The 26,925-nt window shown below is 42.4% G+C and overlaps 1 protein-coding gene across 3 annotated transcripts in view; it reads right to left on the bottom strand.

Annotated features, from left to right (window-relative positions):
- MAP2K3 (mitogen-activated protein kinase kinase 3) overlaps window positions 1-18,544 on the bottom strand; it is a 48,531-nt gene extending 29,987 nt beyond the window's left edge. The window contains exon 1 of one of the 3 annotated variants that reach the window (XM_042437317.1): window positions 18,376-18,544. In XM_042437317.1, the coding sequence (XP_042293251.1) occupies window positions 18,376-18,391 (16 nt within the window). In that variant the 5' untranslated portion in view covers window positions 18,392-18,544. Of the gene's footprint in view, window positions 1-1,354; window positions 1,458-18,375 lie in introns of those variants that run through there. The other 2 variants (XM_042437320.1, XM_042437315.1) reach the window with 2 other exon arrangements.
- Between the last annotated feature and the right edge of the window lie 8,381 nt (window positions 18,545-26,925).

A 26,925-nucleotide genomic window follows, 5' to 3' on the forward strand; every position in this document is an offset into this window, starting at 1 on the left:
AGGCAACCCTTTTCAGCCGGGGGCCGGGTTGCTGTCCCTCAGACAACGGTGGGGCCGAAGCCAAAAAATAAATAATTAAATAATTTAAAAAAAATCAATTAAATAAATAAACCGGGGCAAATGGAGGACAAAATTTTCAAATGGAGGACACGTTTTAAATAAAAAATGGAGGTCATGCGAAAAAATTTGCTGATTTTTTAAAAAATGTTAAGATAAATGCATGTTTCTGAGGCTTCTATAGACAATTGCCCCACCATGCCCCTTGCACAAGACGTCAAAGGCCCCGGCAGTAATCGGCGGCAGGACCGGGCTGGGGCCGGTCCCAAGGCCTCGCCGGGCCGCATCTGGCCCGCGGGCCGCAGGTTGCCTATCCCTGCCCTAAGCAGTCTACAATGTAAACAGGAATTAGTCAGATGCCTGCATGTAGTAAAGATGTTATGTAAAGATACTGTATTATGCTGCTTTTGCACACAGGCTCATTCTCCTTCTGGCCATGAGGCAACAGGGAACTTTTCAAATTCCACTTTAAAAATTCAGGGGGGGAAATCATTATTGATTATTCCGGATTAAGTAGGTTTTTGGCACCCAGCCCACAACTTAATCGGCTGCATTCAGGATGTGTGTGATAACAATGGAGATTTAACCCAGATTCATCCTGGATTATTTTCACAGTGTGAATAACCTCCGGGGAACACAAGCAACATCTGCTGAAGTTCCCTCTTCTACACAACCCTTAAAAATACAGGAGCCCTTCCTGGTTTTAATTCTGCTGGACATAATCCAGAGCGTAAACCAGCTGGAAAGGAAGAGGCACTAGGGACCACATTGCAAACAGATAGTGGTCAATGGAGCGCACCAAGGAAATCCAGATGAAAATCTTTTTATCTAATAGAACACCTCTGTAGGAATCTCCAGGTCTTCCAGTGCAACTCTATGGTCAACATCTGCCAAAAGTTGATCATAGAATCATGCTGGAGGACCTACAAATGCCTAGAAAAGTGTTTTCTCTAAGAACTGTCAAGGTTCTCCAGCACAACTTTGTGGTCAACTTCTGGCAGAGATGCGCTCGAGCAAATAAAGATTTCTAGAGAGAACATGTGAATCAAAACCGCAAATAATCAAATCTGCAAAGGTCAAAACTGCAATTGTGGAGGGCCTGGTGTATCACTCTTTCCATCCCAGGTTAGCACAAGGAAACTGATCCAGGGAAGCAATGGCGACAACCTTGCCTTTAATTTTTCAAAAACACACAGCGTGCCTGGAAAGGTTTTGTTTGTGTTCAGATGCAGCCGGGTAGCTATGGAACGTCTTTGGGGGGGGGGAGAATTTTTTTCCTCCCACTGATAGCGCTCACCTATCTCTTTGACAGCAAACGTCCAAGTCCGGCCTTCCCGGGTTGTGCAACCTGCGTCAGGAGAGAAACAGGAGCTGCTTTGGAACATGGACAAGCCAGCTGCCAGCCGGGGAAAGGAATGGAGTAACCCTACGCCAACAGGCATGTATCTTGGGGCAGGGAGAGAAAGAGAGGGAAAGTATGTTTGAACTTAGACAAATGCACAGGGAAACTCCACACTGGGCTGGATTTACAGCAGCAGTTGCAAAGAGAAATTGAGCTCTGGCCACATCGTGTGGTCTTGCACGCACTGGTTATTGTATTGGGGCATGAAGGGGTCATTTCGGTTTGGGATGAAGGTGTTTGTGTGCATCTTCCCCTCCAGTCGTCACCACAACAAAGAAAACAGGCCATGCTGGGTCTGCTGCAGCACAGGAGGACACAGGTCTCTTTTAGCGCACAATACAAATATAAAGTCTCATACAGTTTAGATACAGACTAATAGACTGACATCCCATCCGCACTGCAGAAGCAATCTGGTTTTGAGACCGTTTTAACTGCTGCTCCACTCTGGTGCCACAACCAACTACAAATCCCAGAATTCCACAGCACTGAGCCAGGGCAGTTAAAATAGTCTCACGCCGAATTATCTCTGCAGTCTGGATGCAGCCTGCATTTCTCCCTCTAGAAGTCTACTTGGACCCTGAGATCAGCAAAAAAGGCCCTTCTCATACTTAGTATGGATGCAAGATAGGGTGTTCTTGGTAGTTGCCCCTAGAAGGTTTTGGGACTCCCTCCCAAGGGAAGCTAGAATAGACCCCTCCTTTCTGTCCTATGGTTGGAAACAACTTGAAACAACTTGAAGACCCATAACAACAACAAAGAATTATGAGTGCCAAAATTACACCGTAAATCAGTTCATAGCATGTTAACTACATTAATTAAATCAATTAATTAAATCAGTTCACATGCACTTCTAGCAGAAAAGGTCAGCTGAGTTCAACGGGACTCATTCCCAAATAAATGTGTACATGAGTGAATCCTAGCGCATCAAGCCGAAGTACCCTGGAAATGAAGGAAGCTCTATAGAAACGACACCAACCTTTTCAAGCAACATGTCCAGACCTGAGCCATAAAAGTCAGACTCAGTGCCATGGAGCACTGCAGAATCAGTTAGAAAAGACCTCAAGAGATCATGTAGTCCATTCTCTTGCCAATAGAAGAAAAGTCCCTGATATAGCTTTTTACCTTTAGAAGATTTTGATCCAGGATATTTTATGGAAGGCGTATTGAACCAAAATGCTTGCGACTGGGAATGTTTGCATTTCATAGTTTTTCAGATTTTGGGATATTTGCATATCCACAATGAAATACCTTGGTGATGAGACCCAAGTCTAAACATGAAATTCATTTATGTTTTGTATACACTTTATACACATAGCCTGAAGGTAATTTTGTATGTAATATCTGTAATAATCTTGCGCATGAAACAAAGTTTACGTACACTGAACCATCAGAAAGCAAAAGTGTCCCTGTCTCAGCCACTCATGTGAACAATTTTGGAGTATTTCAGATTTCAAAGATACTCAACCTATAGTAAAATATTTATATTTCACTGCATATCTCCCAATAAAATCAATTTAAACCAACAAATAATTAAGCAATAACTTTAAAAGACCAAAGTGGAGATTAGTTCTTTCACTCTGCATCCGTTCCCCTGTTTTTAAATCTTTAAACTCCGCATGCAGAATATTGCTTGACCCAAAGGCATAATGTAGCAGATCAAAAAATTCAGCTGGAATTCACGGGATTAATTCTGCCAGGTGCAATTTGTTCCATCGCTGCAGCATTGCTATATTGAGGTTAGGAGGAAAGAGAAAGAGACATTTGGCAGGACTTTCTCTTCCATGCTGTTCTTCAAGGAACAGAAACACTTTGAACCTAGCAGCTGCAACAGGACACTAGATCACCCACAGGAATCCTGTGGCCCTCTCTAGCTGTCGCAGGACGACTCCCATCATTCCCCACTATAACCTATGGGACATCTGGAAATTGCAGTCCAATAATATTAAGAGGGATGCCCAACTCACATCCAACTGCATGGCACCTAAAGGTCCCACACATCATGCCACTCAAAGACCTTTACCCAACCCAATATTGCTCCAATGGTGCGCTACTACATCTCTCATCCTCCCTGACAAGAATGGGAGTTGTAATCCAACACATGTAGAAAGATTTGAAGGCACACGACAACAACAACAACAGCAACAACTCAAAACGGGAAATGTATTTGAACTTGCAAGGCGGCAACTGAGCACCCGATCAAAACCCAAAATCCCAGTTTCAGCCAAACTGGAGAAACTTGTTCATCTTTTTTCAAAAAAGTACACTCATTCCCAAATGAGTCAGTCAAGGAAATAATGGAGCACCAGGCAATTTCATACCTTCAAAACTGGGAGAGAATGAGATGAGAAGAAGAGAGAAAGGAGGGGGGGATGTTTTGTCATTGCCAAAATATGCCTCAATTACATCATTTTAAGTTAAAACATATACATTGAGATTCGGGGAAGAAAGAAAAGGGTTTTTTTTTAAATATCCAGGCGGAGGTAACCACAAAATTCTTACATTATGAGGCTGCTCCTCTAAGCCTGGTCATAATGGAAGCCAGATGGGATTGGAAAAGAGGAGATGTCCATATACAGATGCACTGAGGTTGCAAGAGGTTTTTATAAAGCAAAATAGCGGGGATTAAACTTTCCCTAGGCCCAGCTCCATCGAACATTTCTGCTGATCAAGTCGGGGGACCGTGATCTCATGGCGAAGGGGGAGAAAAGAAAGAAAATGTTTCCAGCTCAGCAGAAAATTTCCAGCTCAAGCAAGGGGGAAAAAAGGTGACCTGGCAAAGAGGTTGAAATAACCACAACCACCAGCTTACAAAATGTAATGCATGTTAGGGCACACAGCTATGTTCCCAGCCGAGGAAGAGAAAGCAGAGAGAGTTGATCTCTGGGGAGCGTAAAAATATATATATAGTCGGCCCGCTGTATCCATGGCTTGAAAATATTCAAAAACTATATAAATTCCATTTTGCAAGAATAGATGGATTTAAATTGTAGGTAGAGTATTAGGATGGCAGGGAGATAAGATGAACTTGGGAGGGGGAGAAAAATCCCTTGCATCATGTGAGTATAAAATGTTGTGACTACTGTAGATATATGGGTTTATATCATAAAAGGACAAAATAACAATTAATTGAAATAAACTTGGTCAGGAAGAAAGGACGACCTTGCAAGAGACACTGAGGAAGTAATGTTTTATGTTATTCATTAAATTCTATGCACATTATTGGAAAGATATGTAAATGTCTGAAGAAAAATAAAGTTTAAAAAATTATATAAATTTCAAAAAAGCAAACCTTGATTTTGCCATTTTATAGCATTGAAGTCATTTTACTTCCATTGTCTTTAATGGGACTTGAGCATCCATGGATTTTGGTCCTGGAACCAAATCCCAATGGAAACCAAAGGCCCACTAAAACTGGGACACATGTGAGCCCAGCAATATCAAATGGTGGTTGAGATGGTAAAAGTTATGAACAAGCAATCTAGGAAAGGCTGCTGCTGTTTGCTTTTCCCTGAGCCTACTGGGAAGGGTTCGAGCAAAAGCAGTGCCAGGATAATACAATTTCAAGCTGGAGGTGGCTAGGACCATACACCGGAATGATCCCTTGGACTCCCATTGCTATGCTTAAGTATCCTAAGTAAGGGAATCGAGAGTAAACTTTTCTCCCAGTTTTTATTTCTTTTCTTTCTTGAATTTATTCTCAGCCTTTCTCCCAGGATGAGAAATAGAAGGGGAAAGTTGTTTCTTTCTGTTTGCACAAAAAGGTGGGTTGGATTGCTTTCTTTTGTTGCAATGCGATAAGCCGCCCACACTCAGGGACTCTGGAGCGGCATTTAAGGTGAGGGGAGGACACTCAAAACTGGCAGGCAATTATGAATTTTGTATCCTTACAAATGCAAATACAAAGAATACGGCGATGGAGAAGGATTCAAAGACATAGCCATCTTTGTCCGGAAAAATCAGTATGCAAAGAGATCTTGCAGAACCTTTGAGACTAACCGAATAAAAGAAATTGGTAGCATGAGCTTTCATAGGAGTTTATCACACTGGGGCTAATTTTGGCATTAAAGAGAAATTAACGCGCATTTAAAGTATCTACCAACTGAACTACCAACGAACTACCAATCCCCGAATTCCATAGCATGGAGCCATGGGAGTTCAAGCGGTGCCAAACTGGATTATTTCTCCAGTGCGGATGCAGCCTAATTGGGTTTTCCATTAAAAGGAAGAAACTGCTTGGAGGAAAGGTGATTTTGAAGCCAGAGGAGTAAGACAAAGAAAGGGTTAAGCAACTCCTTGCCTCTTATATTAACTCCTTGCAGCCTCCAAGGCTACTTTCTGGGGGTGTAAGAAAAATAAACCAAGGGAAAGAAGCAGACCACAATGAATCACATAATTAGACCTTGTAGGATGGCCTTGATGGTGGCTCTGAGTGCCTTTCACTAGTCTTGGCTGGTTTCTCATCCATGACCAGTTCTCAGCAGAGAGAGTCTGACCAGTAACCACACTCTTTTATGCTCCAGCAGTCCTGATTCGGCAGAAGCAATCCTGATTAACTCTCTGCCATCCCACTTTTCCAACTGATTTTAAAACATCACGGTTTCTCTTTCCTCTTCTCACTCTTCTCCCTTGTCCTCAGCTTACTTCAGTTGCTGCAAACTGAATTCAAAGTGCAGAAGTAGTTTGCATTCCTTTAACTTAGCAGGAAGGAGAGGAAAGGAAGGAGTGGAGTGTTTCCTTCCCAGTAGGCTCAGGCAAAGGCAAAATCCTGCAGCCTCTCCTTGCTTCTGCATCCTTCCTCATTAATAAACACTCTGATGCACATCTATGAAAAACTGGGGGGAAATGACCAGATACAGAAGTAGAAAATATTTCAGTAGACCTCACATGTATCAGAGAAACCTAGAAAGGTCTAATATAGTTTAAGATATGGAATTTGTAGGCTCAACAATTTATAGAGAGATTGTAAATACCAGAGACAAAATGAGATCTGACAAGGAAATATGTAGAAGCAATTTATTTAACATTGGATTTATTATTGTTGTATTGTGTATTATATCTTATGAATGACTAGATTTTATTTCCAATAAAAAGGAAAATTAAAAAAGAAGAAAAGTTGGAGGGTATGCGGTTCATATTTTAGTAACCTCAACTACCATAAAGCACTACACACAAGGCTGCTGTTAAGGATGACCTAAGCATGGGGAGATTCTAGAGGATTCTGGGAATTGTAGTTCCCAAAAGTCACTTTCCCAAGCTCTCTTTTTCTTTCGATTCACTGTGAAACATCCCCGGAGTCTCCAAGTCGACTCTGCAACATCCGTTGGTACCATGAGTCCTGAACAGCCGGTACGAAGTCTGGCCTCCTTTTCAAGGGCAGCTTGACCTACTCACCCCTCAAAAAAGAATTGGAGGTTACCAAGGATGACTGGCAGAAGTGTGACTCAGCTGCAGACTGCAAAGGCTGGCATCCAGCCACGGCTCAAGAGAGGAGCCTGGCACTTCTAGGGCAAGGGCCTCTCCATCTTTCTCACGCACAGCAATGATAACACTTGTATTATCAGAGCAGAAAGGGACAAGGGGAAGCCTGCCTGCCACAAAGGGATAACAAAGGTTTTCTTGGCACACTGAATGCCATGTGCCCTTTGGCACTGCGGAGGAAGCAGGCGTGCCAGAGACACAAAAGGAGGAGGAAACAAACTAGACCTTTTTTGGACTTTTTATGGAAGTAACCGTTTTTGGACTACAACAATCAAAATTAGCTTGGTTGGCTGGAGGGTTCTGGGAGATGCATTTTTCTTTCAAAGGAGCAATGGGAAAGGACAACACTTTGAATGAGACAATGGCATGCTCTGTATGATACTGAAGGGATAGCAATAGCATTTATATTTCTATACCGCTTAATAATGAACTCAACACTCTCTAAGCAGTTTACAATCTGTAAGCCAATTGCCCCCCAACAAGCTGGGGACTCATTTTACCGATCTACGAAAGGATGGAAGGCTGAGTCAACCTTGAAGCCTTCTGGGATCGAACTCACAACATTGTGGCTGCAGGATCAGCGTTTAACCACTGCCTGTCTGATGCTGGCCCTATATCATCATATCATCATCATATCTCCCTGGCTGCTTAAAACCCAGCTCTGCCAGAAGGCCTTTGCGAAGCCTGGGGTTGGTTATAATTCCTTTCTCGCTGTGAGGATCAGAGATACCCCGAATAACAAGCAAAAGGGAAGGGTGGTATAGGAGGAACAAAAGTGCAGAGCAAACCAGAATGGCAGCAGAACAGTATGCACAGAAGTCTGATCCTTCCAGAGACGAAAGGGGGAGAAACATTCCTCGGCTTCTTTCTGTGTAATTGTTAGTTAGTAGGACAATTCAAGGAAGGGAAGTCAGCAAAGGAAACGACAACTCATAACCAAAACCATCTGCCTCACAGCTTAGAGTCTTAGGGAAGCTTTGATCTCCTTGCCGATAGGATGTTTTCAGTTGGATCCAGGATTCAAAAAGTACCTGAGAATCCAGGGCTTCAGATATTATATGTGGGGAAAGGAAAACAAGAAGCATGCGTTCCTCATGCTTTCCGTCTCTTGCACTTCTCTGCTTCACCTGACATGGGCATTTTGCATCTGTCTGCACACTGGTGACATCTTGCGTATCATCCCATAAGAACATAGGTGTGAAAAAGCCCTTGCTGGAGAACATGGATAAGCATAGGGACCTTCCAATATGGTTCTTTCCACCAGCATGAAAAGCTAACCCAGGGGTAGGCAGCACCAAGAACACATCATGTTTCCAACCCTGGCTTTTAAGAGGAGCAACAAGCCAAAATCCCGGATTCAGGCATCACATTAAACTCAATCTGCAGTTAATTTGGTATGTTGCATTTGGAAATTAATTCAATGGCACAGAGGAAGAAGTTACCATCCTCACCTTTGACTCAAGAAACATCTTAAACCTAGTTGGGGGGGGGGGGAATTCAGATAACCAGTGTAATATTATTAACTGCCATGGTTCTGTTTTAAGGAATCCTTGGTTGTACCCTGATGACAGACAGGAGTAGGCCAGCTGAGGATCCTAAATGCCCTTCCTTAAAGTGCAAAACCCAAGTTTCAACAGGACTAAACCATGGCAGCCTAAGTGGAATCGTCCTTCTGTTTCTATAATGCACTATAATTGTACAATGTGAATGAACCCCAAGTGACCTGAAGCCAGACAACCAAACTCACAAGGTTTGTTCCGAGAACAAAACAGAAGTACAGTACAGTGGACATTTGGTATCCGCTAGGGTTTGGTTCCAGGACCCGCCATGGATACCAAAATCTATGGAAGCTCAAGTCCCATGATAACCAATGGCATGGTGAAATTGTGTCCCTTATATCAAATGCCAAAACCAAAGAGTGTGTGTGTATGTGTGTGCGAATATTTTCAATCCATGGATGGTTGAATCTGTGGATGCAGAATCTGCAGATATGGTGAGCTGGCTGTATAGTTATGAGGACGGTACAACAAGAAAAGTGTCAGATGTGAGTCTGTGAGGAAAGGCTGAATAAAAATGTAATTAATTAAAAGTAATAATAATAAAACTAGACACCCTTAATGTATAATTAATCATATCCAGATTTTCCTAGCTGAGCCTTGGAAAAGGAAGCAAATCCCAGTCACTCAACGGTGCCAGAGCGATAAGGGAGAGAAACTTAGCAACATTCCCATTCACAAGTTTGCCACCCACACAAAAGAGTTCCTTCCCTAGTGGCTGCCCAACATCCTCCCTTTTTATAGCGTTGCTTTATTTGGTGTCTACGAAAGTGCAGGCCCTTTGGCCAATAGAGAAGAGAGTCAACAGGAAACGCAAACAGCTGACCAGTTTTTGAATTAAACAGGCCACACCAACGTCAGGAGGAAGCAGAAGCACGGTTTTACGCAAAGAAAGAAGGAGGGAGGGCTAGGTCGGTTTTAAAGGAGAAGCCCTGGCGCTGCCACCACCAAATCCAGGCAGCCAGACTCTAAAGGGTTGTCCAAAGAAATTCAAAACCACAACGGGGAGCTCTTTCACATGTGTGCGTTTTGTGCCTTCAAGTTCCCTCGACTTATCCTTTGCAAAATCATGTTAGCATGGTTTTGTCTAGGGAGTAAGGATTCATATTTATATTCACGTTTTTAGATCTTGTTTCGTAATGCCCACACTGCAGAAATAATCCAGTTTGAGACCACTTTAACTGCCCTGGATCAATGCTAGGGAATTCTGGGAACTGTAGTTTTGTGAGAACCTAGTGGCAACCCATCAAAACTGTATCATGGGGGCTATAACCAGAGTAGTCTCTCCTAATACAGATCTAAATGAATGGGCTGGTTTGCTAGGGAGAACAAGGTCCTTTTAATATCCAGGTCCAAGAATTAGGAACAGTTATTTTGAACTACAAGTCCCAGATTCTCTCAGCCAATGAGGCCAAGCTCAAGCAGGTCCAAATTCCATAACTGACAATTTGAAACCCCATTATTACAATGTGAATGCATCATTCATTCCTCTGCCCATCTTACATAATCTGCCTCATCTGCATAGATTCCTTTTGGATGAGACGCGGCTTTGAGATTTCTTCATGGATAGGAACTAGTTCTGCTGGAGAGTCAGATCCGGGAAATTAAGAGATCTTGAAACTCATGCCTCCCTACGAAAAAGCTAATGGTCTTTCTTTTGCTTCTATGATGGCAACAGAAGGGATAATTCCTGAGAAGGAGGCAAATTTTGCAAAGGGTTTGCCAGCCACTGAACACCCATGAGCCATAAACTTTTAAAACAAGTGTGAGCAAGTTGACTGGTGAATCACTGGCCATGGAGGAAGGAAGATCCTGGAAGATGTAGTATGCCTTCAAGCTTCACCGGCTTTGATATAAATGAATAAATGGGTTGAGCCTCCCTCATCCAGAATTCAAAAATCTGAAATGCTCTTAAATTGTCCTCATGGATGGCTAAGACAGTGTACAAAAGCTTTGCTTCATGCACAAAAATATTTAAAATATTGGGCCCGAACAGACAGGCCAAAATAAAGCTGCTTTGGGTCACTTTGGAAGTATGTTGTTTAAATGATGCATGCGTCTTAAGAGGCCAGAAGCTGCGCCAAAGCCATGCTTCAGTCCTTTGGTGCAGCTTCTGGCCTTTAAAGATGCATGTGTCATTTAAACAGCATACCTCCAAAGTGACCCAAAGCAGCTTTATTTTGGCCTGTCTGTTTGGGCCCATAGTGAATAAAATTCCCTTCAGGCTGTGCATATAAGGTGTATACAAAACATAAATGAATTATATGTTTAGACTCAGGTCACATCTCCAAGAGATCTCATTGTGTCTATGCAAATATTCTAAAACCCAGAAAAATCCAAAATCCAAAACATTTCTGACCCCAGGCATTTCAGATAAGGGAGACTCAACCTGTATTAGCTGTTAAAGGAGACTTTGGGGGACACACTGAACACATACACAGAGATTTCTTTTGGTGACAAAAGCCTCAGTTACTCATTCTCTGCATTACTGATCAGTTCCATTTCAAGCTGAGAAAAGTCTGACTCAGCACAACTAGACGAACATGCTATTTCACTACAAAGGGGTGGGAAAAAGCATGTGAGTTGGAGGCTATCATTTCCCTCCATGCTCCCTGTAGGCTACACACACACACACAACCCAAAATACCTCCACAATCCATGCTTTCATTTTTTCCGGGCATTTACATTTTTCAAACCTCAGTTCCCCTCCATTCCAAAATTCCCCAACCGGTATGACCAGTGGGGAAAATCTTGGTGGTTCAATCCATACGCATATTTGTGTGTATGTGTTATGTGCCTTCAAGTCATTTCAAGTTGCCTTGAGTTCCTGCACTGGGAGGAAGTTGGGATGTAAATAAAATTATTATTATTATTAGTTTTTTGTGGGTTTTTCGGGCTATGTGGCCATGTCCTACAAGAGTTTATTCCTGATGTTTCACCGGCATCTGTAGTTGGCATCTTCAGAGAAAGATGCCAGAAAAAGATGCTTTCTCTGAAGATGCCAGCCACAGATGCCGGCGAAACGTCAGGAATAAACTCTTCTAGAACATGGCCACATAGTCCAAAAAACCCACAAAAAATATGGATGCTGACCATAAAAGCCTTTGACTTCACATTATTATTATTTTCGAATTATGGAGATCCTAAGGTGAACCCATCATGAGGTTTTCTAGGCACAATTTGTTCAGTGGAGGTTTGTCATGGCTTTCCCCAGAGGCTGAGAGACTGTGACTTGCCTAAGATCACCCAGTTAGTTTCATGGCTGAGCAGGAACCAAACCCTGGTCTCCTGAATTGTAGTCCAAAGCTCAAACACAACACCACACTGGCTCTCATATATGTATGTGTCTGTATGTGATGTTTCCCAGTTTTGAGTCCTGGCACTTTGACACACACAAGGAATGCATTTTGCCTGCTAGGTTTATAAATCTTTATGAGCTTAGAAGGACTAGAGATCCCCGTCTTTCCCGGCCATTCCATCTACAAGCATCACCTTCAGAAATCAGAAATGAATGCATGCAAAAATTCATTCCAAAGATCTGCAGAACATGAGTGGCCCTAATGGTTAGATCAAATGGAATGACTGCTGTCAAGGGAGCTGCACCCAACCGGAGTGTTTGAGCTGCCCTTCAGATGACTGTCTCACAACCTAATGAGATACACGCAAAAAAGCAGAGGAATCAGAAAACAGTAAACAGGAGGACGTCAGGAAGTTAGCTATGCCCCCAAGCCTTCCTGGGAGTGGTTGGCGCTCATCTGCTTGACATACAAAAGATCTTGGGTTCAATCTCTGTCATCTCCAAGGAAGACTGGGAAGGAATCATGCAGGAAGCCCTGGAGAGGTGTCAGCTAGTGTTGACAATCCAGATCTAAGACAACATGGTGTAGTGTTTTGACTGTTGGTTTAGGACTCGAGAGACTAGGGTTTGAATCTCTGCTTGGCCATGGAAACCCATTGGGTGGCCTTGGGTGAGTCGCATTTTCCCAGTTTCAGATGAAGACCAGGGCAAAACTAAGGTCATCATAACTCAGCACTAATTCAGAATCATAGAATCATTGAGTTTGGGGTCCAAATCCCTGCAGGATCTCCAGCTAAGTGGTTCCCAAACTTTGGTCGTCCAGCCGTTGCCAGCTTGACCAACAGTCAGGAATTCTGGGAGATGATGTCCCAAACTTCTGAAAGACCAAAGTTTGGGAATCACTAAGCTAAAGCATCCCCAGTAAGGAGCTGTCCAGACTCTGATGTTGTCCAGAGATGGAGATCCACCATTTCTGTGAGCAATTGAATCCACTGCCTAACCACTCTTACTGTCAAGAAGTTCCTTCTAATGTTAACTTGACATCTACCTTCCTGTAACTTCAAACCATTAGACCTGGTCCTACCCTCTGGGGCAACAGAGAAAGAGCTTGTACTTTTTTCTCTGGGACAACCCTTGAGATATTCTAAGAGTGATCATGTCATCCCACAGTCTTCTCTTCACCAAGCTGAACCTGCTCACCTCCTTCAACCTTTCCTCATATGTTTTGTTCTCTATACCTCTTATCATCCTTGTTTTCCTCCTCTGAACCTGCTCCAACTTGCCGATATTCTTCTTAAAATGAGGTGTCCAGAACAGAACATGGTGCGCCAGATGAGTACCATTGAAAAATTTTATGGGGTTATTACTTCTTCCCTTGACTATGCTTCTAGTAATTGAAGGCATATAACAACAACGGTCCAAAACATGCTGCAGAAATAATCCAGTTTGAGACCTGGCTCAATGCTATAAATCTGGGAACTGTAGTTGATTGTGGCACCAAAGCTCTCCAACAAAGAAGGCTAAATGTCTCACAAAACTACAGTTCCTAGAATTCCCTAGCATTGAGCCAGGGCAGTTAAAGTGGTCTCAAACTGGATTATTTTTGCAGTGTGTTTTGGACCAACCATAAAGATCTAAATAGATAGATAGTTCTGCCTTTCTCCCAAATATGTGACTCAAAGGAGCTGATAACAAGGCTGAAAAAGAGATACAGTAAAAACACAATTAACGCTGCAGTCATTTGACTGCTGACAGAAGGCCTTCAGGTCACCATTAGTCAGAAACAACTTGAAGGCACACAACAACAACAACAAAATGGACCGATATTTTTATTCCATACAAGGCAGTATCCTATTTTTGCTCTGGCTTACTCCAGTCTCCCAGCGATTCCACACAAATACAAATATTTGCAGAGCCAAGGATGTCTTCATTCTGGACTTGCTGAAATACTTGGAAAGCCACTAAGAACTAAAAAGGTGGAAACAGACACTGTCCAGGTCCCATCAGCACCATCCAGATTCTCATCTCAAGATTTAAACACACACCAAAGAAATTGTGTGGCTGCTCACAAATGTTGAGGCCACAGAAGGGCTACTCTCATCTTTCACAAAATGGCATGTTCTGGATTCTAGAGCTCTCTGGTTTGGTCTCGGAGATCATCCCATCTTTAACAAAAAGCACTGCCACCCATACAAAATTCAGAAATATATAAGAGGTCTGGGTATGAAAGTCACAGACAGCCTTGAGGACTAGTAACTTTAAAAAAATCCTCCTCCATCCAAGAAATTGGAGGAAAAAATATAACTGCAAAGGTCCTGTGTTTGCCTCTAATCCTATATCTATATCAGTGATTCCCAAACTTTGGTCTTCCAGATGTTTTGGACTTCAGCTCCCAGAATTCCTAATTATTGGCCAAACTGGCTAGGGCCTCTGGGAGTTGAAGTCCAAAATACCTGGAGGATCAAAATTTGGCAAACACTGACCTAACAGAATATGAGAGCTTCGTTTAATATGATTTAAATGCAATTGAACTAGTTGAAACAAACATCAAAACACCTCATATTTTGCTGACAAAAAGAGAAGGCTTTGGATCAGGACCAAAAAAGAGGGGAAACTGTTAAATCTCCCCACCAGCACTCATGTTAGGGTCTTGATCTGGATTGGATCATCTGCATTTACTCTAGTGTAAGAAAAAAAGTGTAGTTTGAAATTATTGTCTAAATGAACCCCTAACAGTTAGTTAAAATCAACATTACCAAGCCATTTAAGTTCAGGTGTTTGTGTGCTTAAAAGTCCCCAAAGGCAAGTAACTTGTCATCCTGTTCACCTGCAAAAGCACATGACAAGTCATTGCCGGTGTCCAGAGGGTAACCAGCTCATTCACACGTGCGTGTGACAACTTCATGTGTCAAAGAATAAGTAGCCAAGGGCCCTTAGGTGTACTCAGCAATGATACTAGACATAGTACATACACATAGCCTTACTCACTCAGCGGGAAAAGAACAATATGATTTTGGAAGGGAACAGAGCTGCCTTAGCTTGGATGCTCTCCAGATGTTGTTGCTGTGTGCCTGCCTGTCGTTTCCAATTTATGTGACCGTATTATAGGGTTTTCTTGGAAATTTCTTCAGAGGGGGTTTGCCATTGATTTCCCCTGAGGCTGAGAGAGTATGATTTATCCAAAGTCACTCAGTGGGCCGGACCAGGATTCGAACCCTGGTCCCCAAGGTTCTGATCTGCCCATAATGATATCCTATTGGCCCATAAGTATGTTTTTACATACTTCAATTTAAACAGAAAGCTTTTAAAGAACGGCCTGGTTGCTGTGTTGTTTTACTGCATTTTAAACATTTTTATCTTCTTAAAAGTATCTGATATTTTAGCATGTAATTTAATTCTGTTTTAATGTAATATTTTTGTATGTCTTTAACTGTATTTTTTTTTTAATGTTGTAAACTGCCATGAGTCCCAGTCCTGAGAGAAGGGTGGGATATCAATAAATATAATAATAATAATAATAATAATAATAATAATAATAATAATAATATTTTAGTCACCTTCCTGCCTCTGTGGACCTCGGGCTGCAATCCTGTGCCTATGTATGGCCAAGCTAGGATTTGAACCCGGGTCTCCAGGATCCAAATTGGCCCATAATGGTACTCTATCTGCCCATAAATATGTTTTTAATCATTAACATGCCTCTCTGGATCTAGGGCTGCAATCCTATGGCTATGCATGGCCAAGCCAGGCTTTGAACCCAGATCTCCAGGATCCCTATCAGCCCATAATTTGCCCATAAATATGTTTTTATATGCTTCTGTGGAGCTAATCCTTATACCTTGGGGAGGAAATTCATTTGAAAACTATGGGGTTTCTTTCTAAATAGAGATTTATAGGATCGCACGGCATGTTGGTCTTTGATGCTCCAAAACCAACCCAGAACACACCTCTAATGATAAGTGTTCCTCCTGTTTGCAAAAGCTTCCTCTCTGTGTGTGTCTAAACACCCGCAGGAGGTTTTTACGCACCATAGGTGACTATAGCACAGTTGCTATTTACAAGCCTGGCAAAGAAGGAGAAAAAAACCCAAATATGAGAAACATTTGAGTATTAGCAGCCTATCTCCTTGCCAGTTACGTAAGTAGTAATTATTCTATTATGCCAAACTATGCAAACAATGCGCCGTCCAGACCTCAGTAGTCATTAACCCAGGACTTAAAAGGCTTTCCCAGCCTTTGATGTGGGGACTTTAACACACAGTGGCACACTCTTGCGCCAGTTTTAAGCTCCAGCGAGGGACGTTCCCTAAACCCAAATAAATAACATTAGTTAATTTAAGGCGCATATACCGGCAAATAAAACGGAGGTGCCCACTTGGGTGCTTCTAACAGAGCAACCCTATGTAGGTTTTCTTCGACGGAAATGGCACTGGGTTGCAACCTTCAAATCTTGCAAATCCTCTGGGATTTGTAGTTTTGTGAGTTTTGCAGGAGACTGCAAACTACAAAACCCAGGATGCCATACGACGGAGCCATGGCAGTTAAAGCGGTGCCAAACTGCATTGTTTCTGCAGTGCAGACGCAGGCTGATCTTCAGCGATACTTGCTGTTGCTGTTGTGTGCCTTCAAGTCATTTCAGACTTATAGCAACCTATAAGTCGAACCTATTGTGAGGTTTTCTTGGAAAGTGTCTTCAAATAGGGTTTGCCATTGCCATCCTCTGAGACTGAGACAGTGTGACTTGCCCAGGGTCACCCAGTGGGTTTGCATGGCCAAGCCAGGATTCAAACCCTGGTCTCCAGAGCCGTAGTCCAATGCTCAAACCACAACACCATGCTGGCTCTCTCCAAACTAAATGCAGATCAGATTCAAAACTAAAGCTGCATCTGAGCTGCAGAAATAATGCAGTTTGACATCACTTTCCATGCTGTCACTCCATCCTATGGAATCCTGGGATTTGTAGCTTGACAAAGCCTTTCACCTTCTCTGCCAAAGCATGTCTAGTGCCTCTCAAAACTATAGATCCCAGGAGCCTGTAGGCAAGGCAGTTCAAGTGGTGCCAAACTGCATGATGTCTATAGTGTAGATGTACCCTCCTCAGACTCCAACTGGTTGGCTACAGGATTCTGGGAGTCGTAATCCCCTGAAAGTAACCTCTCCAAGGTGCTGTTTAAACAGACTGAAAACGCTGGTGCTTTGCAAAGAGTCACAGCAGACACCTGCGAGAACCAGGAGGCATCGTAAACAAAGTATGACACAACCTTCACACGCCCCGAAAGGTGACACAGAGCTTTGGGTTGTCACACGACACCCCACTACATTTCTGCAGCCTGCAAAAGAAAACAAAACTATACATCACCGCGAGCTTCCTATTTCCCAAGTAAGAAGAAACAGAGGCCAAGGGGAACTATAATGCATAGATAGGTGGTTTTATGGAGCAGATGGGGTTTTAGTCTGTTTTTAACTTAACTATATTTTATGGGAATTTATATGTAGATATTATTATTAAATGTTTTATCTCATACACACACACACACACACACACACACACACACATATAATTTATTTCATTTATATCCCGCCTTTCTCCCTGGAGTTGGTTCACGGATAAAAACCTTTGAAATGATTATAAAATTCAAAGAGTTAAAACATCTATTAATAATAAAAGATAATAATAATAATATATATAATACATAATATATAATGTTATATATATATAATATTATATATAATATATAATATTATACATATAACATTATATATACAGTATATATATATATATATATATATATATAATATTATGTATTATTATTATATTATTATTATCATCTATTATTACTTTTGGCTGTTTGATATACAGTATATGTATTTTATTGACTTTCCAAAGGTTAAAAAAAGCAAGCCAGCACATTGCTACCATAGGTTGATTTTTATTTGTTGCTTGCTATATTTTATTATTTAATGTTAATATGTATTATTACGTATTTTGTTAAATTATTTTAATAGAATAGACACCTTAGGCAGGGTTATTTTAATTTTATTATGTTTTTAACTGTACTCACAGCGCTGTGTAAGTTTACAGCGCTCTATAAATAAATATTATTAATAATAATATATTCCAAATTACACATAACAGGTAAATTGGTCACCGACATATAAGCAGAACTATACATTATGCAAACAACTACCAATCCATAATAATAATAATAATAATAATAATAATAATAATATATTCCACATTACACATAACAGGTAAATCAGTCACAGAGATATAAACAGAACTATACATTACGCCAAGAACTATCAGCCCTGTGCACTACTTCCTTATGGGTTTTATTCACTTTATGGATGCAACCTCCATTGCTTTTCTTTTCCCTTAAGTCAAGAGGACTCTCCCATTCCTCCCATGGGTTTTACTGGCACAACAACTTTTTCAAACTACACATCCCAGGAGCTGCAGCATTTCCAAGGGATGCCCACGGCTGGCCTTGAGGATTCTGGGGCTGATCGTGCCCAAAATAAAAATCAAACAACATAAAGTCACTTTTGCAAATGCTGAGATCCCAGTTGCAAAGCCTTGCTTACCTTTGGGTAGAGACATGGCTGGAGGAAGTCTTTCTTTCACTCTCTCTGAAGGTAGCTCCTTTGGATCTGGCTAAAGAACCCAGGAAAAGGGACCCACATCCAGGTCTGGTCAGGGCATGCCCAAGCACACTCTCTCAGCCCAAACCTCTGCAAGCCTTGCCTTGCCTCTTAATCCTGAAAACCAGGTGCAGAGCCTTCTCTCTTTGGGAAGAAGATGCCTCCAGCCAGGAAGCAAGCAGCAGACAGCTCATACCTGGGCAGCTGCCCCGCCCAGAACAGACAGCATCCCTCTCCCATTGGCTGCCTTCCCCATGGGGGCGTGGCCTTAGCCAGGCGTAGATGTGTCTGTGTATATACAAACTGTGTCACTATATGTGTGTGTGTACACACACACACACACACACATACATACAGTGGAACCTTTGGGGTTCCACAAGACTGTGGAATGCTCTCTCTCTCAAATATAACACACACACCTCAAATATATACAGTATATATATGTGTGTGTGTGTGTATATAGTGGAACCTTTGGGGTTCCACAAGATTGTGTGGAACTCTGTCTCTCAAATATAACACACACATACCTCAAATATATACAGTATATATGTGTGTTTGTGTGTATAGCTGTGTCACCAGACTGTGTGGATCTCTCTATAGGGCAGAAATCATCTTTGGCTATGCTGGCTACTAAGGGAATACTTCATCTAGGAATAGGATAGGAATGCTACTTTCTAGTGGTACCTGAGAGGACAATTTAATTATTCCTCCCCCGATGGCACATACCTGGCTCTTGAGATCTGCCGATGGAATGGCATTTCACAAATGTTCTCACCTGTGTGTAGGGCGATCTTTACCGGTGGCATACCTTTGCCAAATTTGTGCAACTTTGTTTTAAAATCTGCCCAGGGCCACTCTGTGTGTAAAAGGATGCAAAGCTACGTTTCTGCAAGAGATTTTTAGAAAGCATCTTAACATCATAGAACCTGCTTGCCTCTGCTGCAGTGATTTCTGTGACATTTACACTCATGACCTGTGTGCTGGAGAATAGTTTGGTGATGATTGTCTCAGTGGCATTGAGAGCAATGTGCCTGTGGGTTCTTTCCAAATGTATCAGCGATGTGTCATCGCCATGAAAACAAACAGGTGTCAGATACAGCTGCATGACATCCCTAGGTATCCGTCCATCCAGTTGCAAGCTACTGATACCACCTGTGTGAAAACATCTCCTTGGCGTTGCACCCAAAGGTTCCTTTCGCTGGATCACCGCATTGCATCACATTGCAAACTGGAGCAAAATACTGACTAGTCCCAATTATGCAGACATCACTCCTCTTTACTCATCTGACAGTATGTACTGTATATACACAACTATAAGTCAACCACATATATATGTCGAGGCAGGTTTTGAGTCCAAAATTATGGATTTTTATATGACTCTTGATAAGTCGAGGGTAAAACCTAGGGGCATGTAACCAAGGAGCTAAAGGATGAAGCAAAGGAAATTAATGCCAAAGAACTTTAAAAAATACCTTGCAGGGTTGTTGTAAGAATAAAAGGCTGGAGCAGGGGCTTCATCTTAAGCTTCTCAGAGGAAAAGCAGCATATACATTTAATAAATAAAAACCCATAAAGCCAAATGAATAAGAAAGGAGAGTGCTGACTATTGGTGTACGAAGTGCGAGATTTGGAGAGTTGTAGTCCAAAAAATTGCAATTCCCAAGCTCTGCAAGGGAAAATTGAAGAAGTGTCACTGACTAAAATCTTTACTGGCGAAGTGTAGTCACCCAGATCCCAATCTTCCCCCGCGACATCGCAGAGGCCACAAACATTATCAAGATGGTTGGAATCATTACGTAACCGGATGTGTGTCTGTTTCAAGAGAACTTCTCTCGCTAACCATGTTCGTGGTTGAAATTCTTGCACAGTCACGGAGAAAAATGAGAGCAAAAGCCTGTGAAAGCCCCCCACGCAAATACAAGCCTCAGGTTTGTAGCAAATATTATTCTATTTAATCCCCCTCATACACTGAGAAGAGGTGCTTTCGTTGCCCAAGTTATGTTTTATTACAAAATCCATACAGAACCAGGCCAAAAAGCATTTCGTGGCAAAGTGCTTCTTTGAGACTGTGGAACTCCCTCCCACAAGAGGCCTGCTTGGCTCCGTCTCTGGCCTTGTCTGCACAGGAGAAATAAAATGCCCTCTCCCCGTTCCCATGGTGGGTATATTCCCACAATGTATGTTCCTCTGCATACCTCCTATCTGTCCCAGTTTGTCAGAGACTATCCTATTAAAGAGCCAGCATGGCATAATGGTTTGAGTATGGACTACGACTCTGGAGATCAGGGTTTGACTTCTGGCTCAGCCATGGGTCACTTTGGGCAAGTCACACTCTCTCAGCCTCAGGGGAAGGCAATAGCAAACCTCCTCTGAACAAATCTTGCCAAGAAAACCCCACAATAAAATCCACCGTAGAGAAACGACTTGAAAGGCTCACATCAACAACAAATCCTGATTACTCCTCTGTTGTTCCACTATTTCAGTTGCATCTATACTATCCCAGTATCTCCTTCTTCCGCCTTTGTTCTCAGTTTTCATTCATTGCTGCAAACTGAGGGGTTATTCAAGACGGTGAAAACCCAGTGGAATGAGGGTTGAATCTTTGTTGTTTGCATGTATTTCGAATGCATCCAATTAAGTTTAGCTCCCAGACTACTTAACCCAGGATAATTGATTTTGTTTTCCCCCCCTGTGATTATCCTAAAAGATTCACATTGTGTGAATAATCAGTGTGAACAGACCTGGGGAAAAACCCGGTATGCCTTGAATGTGTTTCGAATACATCTGCATCATCGACTCCATCTTTTCTCAGAGAGCAGCCAAATTCACAGAGATGTGCATAGATGTAATTCTGATTTTAAAAAATATACGGTGAACAACAAAACTGCAATACATGAGTGAGATTATTTGCACAGTCACACTAACAAAAATGTCTGAATAACACCTAAATAAAAAAATGCAAGTAGTTTACGCTCAGTTAACTTAATGGTGGGCAGAGGTGAGGAGGGAGCAGAGTCCTGTCCTTCCCTGTCTGTTCAAGCAAAAGCAAACTGCTGCATCCTCTCTTAGCCTCAGAGTCCTCCCTCATTACTATTGTTTGCAGCCTTGATTGCAGTCTAATGCTGCTTGGGAGCACATGTCCCAGTTTTTATTTGTGAACTGTTGGGAGGGCATGGATGTCTTCTTTCGGGTTTATGGAGAGGGCTGAGTCAGAAAGGTGTGCAGGAAAAGGAAAGACGGAAGGGAAACATGAGCCCGGGGTGGAAATGTTCAGGTGGCAACCTGCGTGGGTGTGGAGTTATTCACTTCAGCAGGAACCGAAAAGAGTGGGAGGGAAAAAAGCTCTTTCAGCTGCAGATCTATCTGGTCACGGATTGCATGTGGAAAATAATCCTCCATAAGGGAGGAAGCATTCAAAGGCTCAGAGTCATTTTTTGTCCTTTGCCCCAGGCAGCAAAATGAATTGGGCTGTCCCAGATGATGGCCAAGCAAGGCCTTCTTCCCATTTAACGCTGAGCTAAGTTTGTCGCATCACCCATTGCTATGCCTTAAAAAATTTTTACAGTGGTCCTTGGTATTTGCTCAGGTTAGAGTCCAGGACCCCCATGGAAACCAAAATCTGTGGATGCTCAAGTCCCAATAAATAAAGTGATGCAGTAAAAAGACAAGAGCCAGTGTGATCTCGTGGTTTGAGCGTTGGACTATGACTCTGAAGACCAGGGTTCAGTTCCCAGCTGAGCCACGAGACTGACTTGGTGACCTTGGGCAAGTCACACTCTCTCAGCCTCAGAGGATGGCAATGGCAAACCCCCTCTGAACACATCTTGCCAAGAAAACTCCATGAGAGGTTCACTTTACAGTCTCCATAAGTCAGAAATGACTGGAAAGCACACAACACACACACAGTAAAATGGTGTCTTTTATATGAAATGATAAGTTCAAGGTTTGCTTTTTGGAATTTATATATATATTTAAAATATTTTCAAACTGTGGATGGTTGAATCTGTAGATACAGAATCAATGGATACGGAGGGCTGACTGTAGCTCAGCTTGGATCCTGGTGACTTCTGGCCACCACTTCTTCTGACTATCCTTTTGTGCACCCTTCCATCTTGGCTATGGACCTACTTTCATGGCTTCTTGACTTTGGACTATTTTAATTCCAGCTTACTGCCTTCTGTACTGTAAGGAGTTATTTGTTGCACATTTCTAGAAAAGGCGACTGAATAGAAAGCAGGCACAGGAGCAAACAGGCAAGATAATTTTTCAGCTATTTGGCATGGTATTTTTTGAGCAAGCCAAGATTCCTCGTCTATAGCCCACCAGCACAACATGGATCATGTAAGTGATTTTGCAAATTTCCTATTCAACTGGTGAATCTGAGTCAGAAATGACTTGAAGACACACAACAACAACAACAACAACAACAACAACAAAACCAATGGCAACTGATGGCTACCATGTCAGTGGAGGCAACTCAGGTTCTGCAACTGAAATGTAAAGGAGCTATCCAAAATACAGACTCTCTTTTGGAGACACAGTTCGGTGCCTTTAAAATCTCAACTTTAAATCCCAGGCTCTTGCTCCGACATGGAAGATGCCAGCCACCATTGATCCTAAGGCTAAAAGAGTGGACGGGAGACAGCGGCTGTTAGGGAGAAACTACATCAAAAATTAGAAATAATCAGGCACATTGCTCTTTTTATGAAATGTGATTCCCGTTTATTGACGATCCCAATAACATTATAACAGCCATTTGCACTGTCCACCGGCTTCAGGCAGTAATCTTTGGAATAAACTGCTCATCTCATTGTTAATCCTGGCTCCTTTCCCAGATGACTCCAAATGGCCTTCTGTCTATATCATGTCATCTCGTCTTTGACGCTGAGTAGGCAGGACCGTTATCTTTTGCTATCGTGTTATTCATGTTATTCCACAACACAATTTGATTTTTAAAAAAGCAAACAAACCCTTTATAGCTCTGGAGACCCCCATCGCCCAAGACTATAGCTTTTGCTACTGCAACTCCACTCGTCACCATATTTTAGGGATGAAGAATCACAGAAGGGATCCTGAAGACCATCTGATCCAACCTCCTATAAGTGCAACACACATATACAGACACACAAGAAATAAAAAACATATCAGTATTTTTTTAACATATTCCTCCTGGAGCAGGACCAAAATATTTTTGTATACTTCACAATGAGAGTGGTAAAAGCCCAAAAGATGCTTGGAAAATGTCGCTCGGATTTTAAAAATGCAAATGCCATAATGGCACAAGAGAGACTGCTTTCCATCAGGCCTGGGGTGCGTCAGGTTTAACATATGCGACTTTGAAACTTTTCTGATTGAAAATAGCAGCTTGGGAAGGGATGATGATGATGATGATCAAGACTTTAGCGAGTGAAGAATAAGAGTTTAACAGTTTCCGATCTTAGATCTTATTCTGGTCCTCAGGAAAGTCCCCTCTCGGAAGTGGTATTGTGTAGTGGAAGGAAATCCCCTATATTGACACACCTTCCGAGTTTTGTGGCTGGGGTTCCCAGCAAAGGAAGTGTAACTACACATGCTGCATTCTCTCACAAATACACACAAAAATGAGCAAAAAGGCAAGAGCATGCTGAGAGCCAGTGGCGTCCTTAGGATTGGTGTCACCCGGTGCAGTACCTCATGGTGTCACCTCCCAATTGGCCTTCTCCCATTTCACACCATACAAAATCCTTAGCATTGCTCTTTTGCACTAATGTTACTCATAAATTGTAATTCCCATGTTGGCCCTCCCCATAGGCGGGCTCACCTTCCATAGCTTTGACCTTACACAGAAGGCAAGCCTCAGCAGACGCAATGAGGTGCGTAATTGCACTGTGCATCACACACCCCATCTCAAGCGCGCACCCCATTATTTTCTATGGGGTTTCAGCATACACTTTTTCCCCCATATGCAAGGGAGTTCGGAACGGATCCCTGTGAGGGCGGACTGTATTACTGACTGTAATGCTAATAGTTGTGACATAAACACCCAGCAAAATTAAAATTATACCTTCAAATTACAATATCATGCGCACAATCTAAACGTATTTACATATACATAGTGAAGATTTGGTTAAAATGTGATGTTTCTAAATAAAATTTTAAAAGAATATTTTTTAAAAAAACATTCAATTTTTAGAAAATTAAAAATTAAATTTTGAAATTTGAAATTATAATTTAAAAAAATTATGGGGCCTCTCCTTTCTCCTCCCACTGAGCTTCGACCCACTCCTTCTATCTCTTAAAGCCTTTGAAAGGGATGAATGCCACAACCCATTTCTGCCCAAACACTGGTGTTTGAGGAGCATTAATGTCACCCCTCTCTGGGTGTCACCTGGTGCAGTCCGCACCCCTATGGTGACACCACTGCTGAGAGCACAAGGTGCACCTTTACTGTGGAAATAATGCCGTTTGACACCACTTTTAAGTGATGTAGCTCCATCCTGTAGAATATTTTGACTTGTAGCCTTACAAGTCTTTAGCCTTCTCTGCCAAAGAGTGGCGGTGTCCCCTGAAACTATAAATATCAGGATTATGTAGCATGGAGCCATGGCAGTTAAAGCTGTGTCAAACTTCAGAGCATTGCGTTCATTCATGCTCATTCTGCCACCTAGTGCTGCTGAGTGAATCGTGACAGAAATGTGGCATACATTTGCATTGGACTTAACTGGAGATTGACATCAACTGGTGCCCCAAGGAGGAAGCCAAACCTTTTAAGTCATGTTTGGTGATTTCTGAACCTTTAACGTATGTATAGAAGAGGGGATTTCAGCAGGTGCTGCTTGTCATTGAGGATCATGGGCTTGTTGCACAAGCAGTCTCTCCTGAAATCCCCTCTTTTGCACAACCATTAAAAGTACAGGATCCCTCTTCAGTTTGCATGCTGGCAGCCATATAATTATAAAACAGTATGGAGGTTATAACGGCTAAGCTTCTACTTGAACCCTCTTGCATAATAAAACTCATACTGAATGAGCTGTAGGATAGTCAAGACCCCAATAAGTATTGACAGTTAGAGAAAAGCTATCACTGGGGTAAAAGCGTAGAGTTTTGTGTCTGATTCTTGAGTTTCCTGGATCCGCTGATAATCTCAAAGCCCCAGCCTCAATGGGGCCAGCCTACTGTAGTGGAAGATGGTTGTTTCACAAATCCATTCTGGGTTTTATCGTGAACTTTCAAGGAACTATCCAAAGGGATGGACCTCTTTTGGCAGTAGGGTTCATAGAATCACAGATTTGGAAGAGACCACATTCCATGCAGGAAAACACAATCAAAGCACTCCCAAAATATGACCTCCAGCCTCTGTTTAAAGACCTCCAATGAAGGAGACTACACCGTTCTCCAAGGCAATGTATTTCACTGTCAAACAAATGTTTAGGTGGAATCTCTTTTCATATCCGAAAGTGTCTGTTCTTCCTCATCAATAGTGGGCCCATTCACACTACGGAAATAACCCAGTGCGACACCAGATTATTTCCAAAATGTTCACATTGGCCTCAAATGCACGTGGCGTGGTTTGCGGTGGGGGGAGGTGGAAAACCCATTTAACCCGGTGCATTTTGCACTGGGTACCTAACAGCATCTTTTTTTTAGGGCTGGAGGAGCGATCTGGATCTTTAGTAGTGTAAATGCGCTACCAAATCGATCTGGATTGCTGTAATCGTTCTTGGCCATGAGGCACCGCCATGCTGATGCGAAGTGGCACCAGTGTGAGTGCCAGGCCAGTTTCAAATGCCTTGGAGAGATTCGATCATGGTAAACATAGTGGAAACATCGATTCGGTATTGCATTACTGTGGAGATCTGCATCTCCGTGGTACAAAAAAGGGTGTCTTGACCACACTCTGATGTTACTTGGCCCCACATGTGTCCTAGTTTTCATCTGTGAAATGTTGGAGGGCACGGCAACAACCCTGTCTGTTGTTTGTATCTGGGTGAGGCGGCCTTGTTGGAGGAGTAGGATGGAATAATTGAGCCCCATGAATAAATAGCATGCGCAAGCTGGGAGGTTTTCACATTCTTCAGCCATCTCCATTCCAGAAATTCTTCGCTGTCAAGGGCTCTTTCCGAAGAATGCACACACAAAAGAGAACAGCCTGGCTGACCTTGTGAATCTCTAGGGAGGGGAGATGAGAAAGGACCCTGGTCTACCTAGAATAACAACTTGCCATGACCCACTGAAGGGCCTGAATACATCCAGCCATCTACTTTTGCGGTTTTGATTATTTGCGGCTTGGGCTGCATACACACGGGAGGAATAACCCGGTTTGGCACCGCTTTAATTGCCTTGGCTCAAGGCTATGGAATTCTAGGAGTTGGAGTTTGTTGTGGGGCCCAAAGCATTAGACCAAGAGAAATGTCTAATTTCCAAGCTCTGCTTAGACCAGGGCCTGATTCCTACTACCTTTTAAACTGGATCGCAATTCACTTTGAACCATTTCAAATGACCCTGGTTCCCACT

The sequence above is a fragment of the Sceloporus undulatus genome, chromosome 8, assembly GCF_019175285.1.
Source record: "Sceloporus undulatus isolate JIND9_A2432 ecotype Alabama chromosome 8, SceUnd_v1.1, whole genome shotgun sequence".
NCBI lineage: Eukaryota > Metazoa > Chordata > Lepidosauria > Squamata > Phrynosomatidae > Sceloporus > Sceloporus undulatus.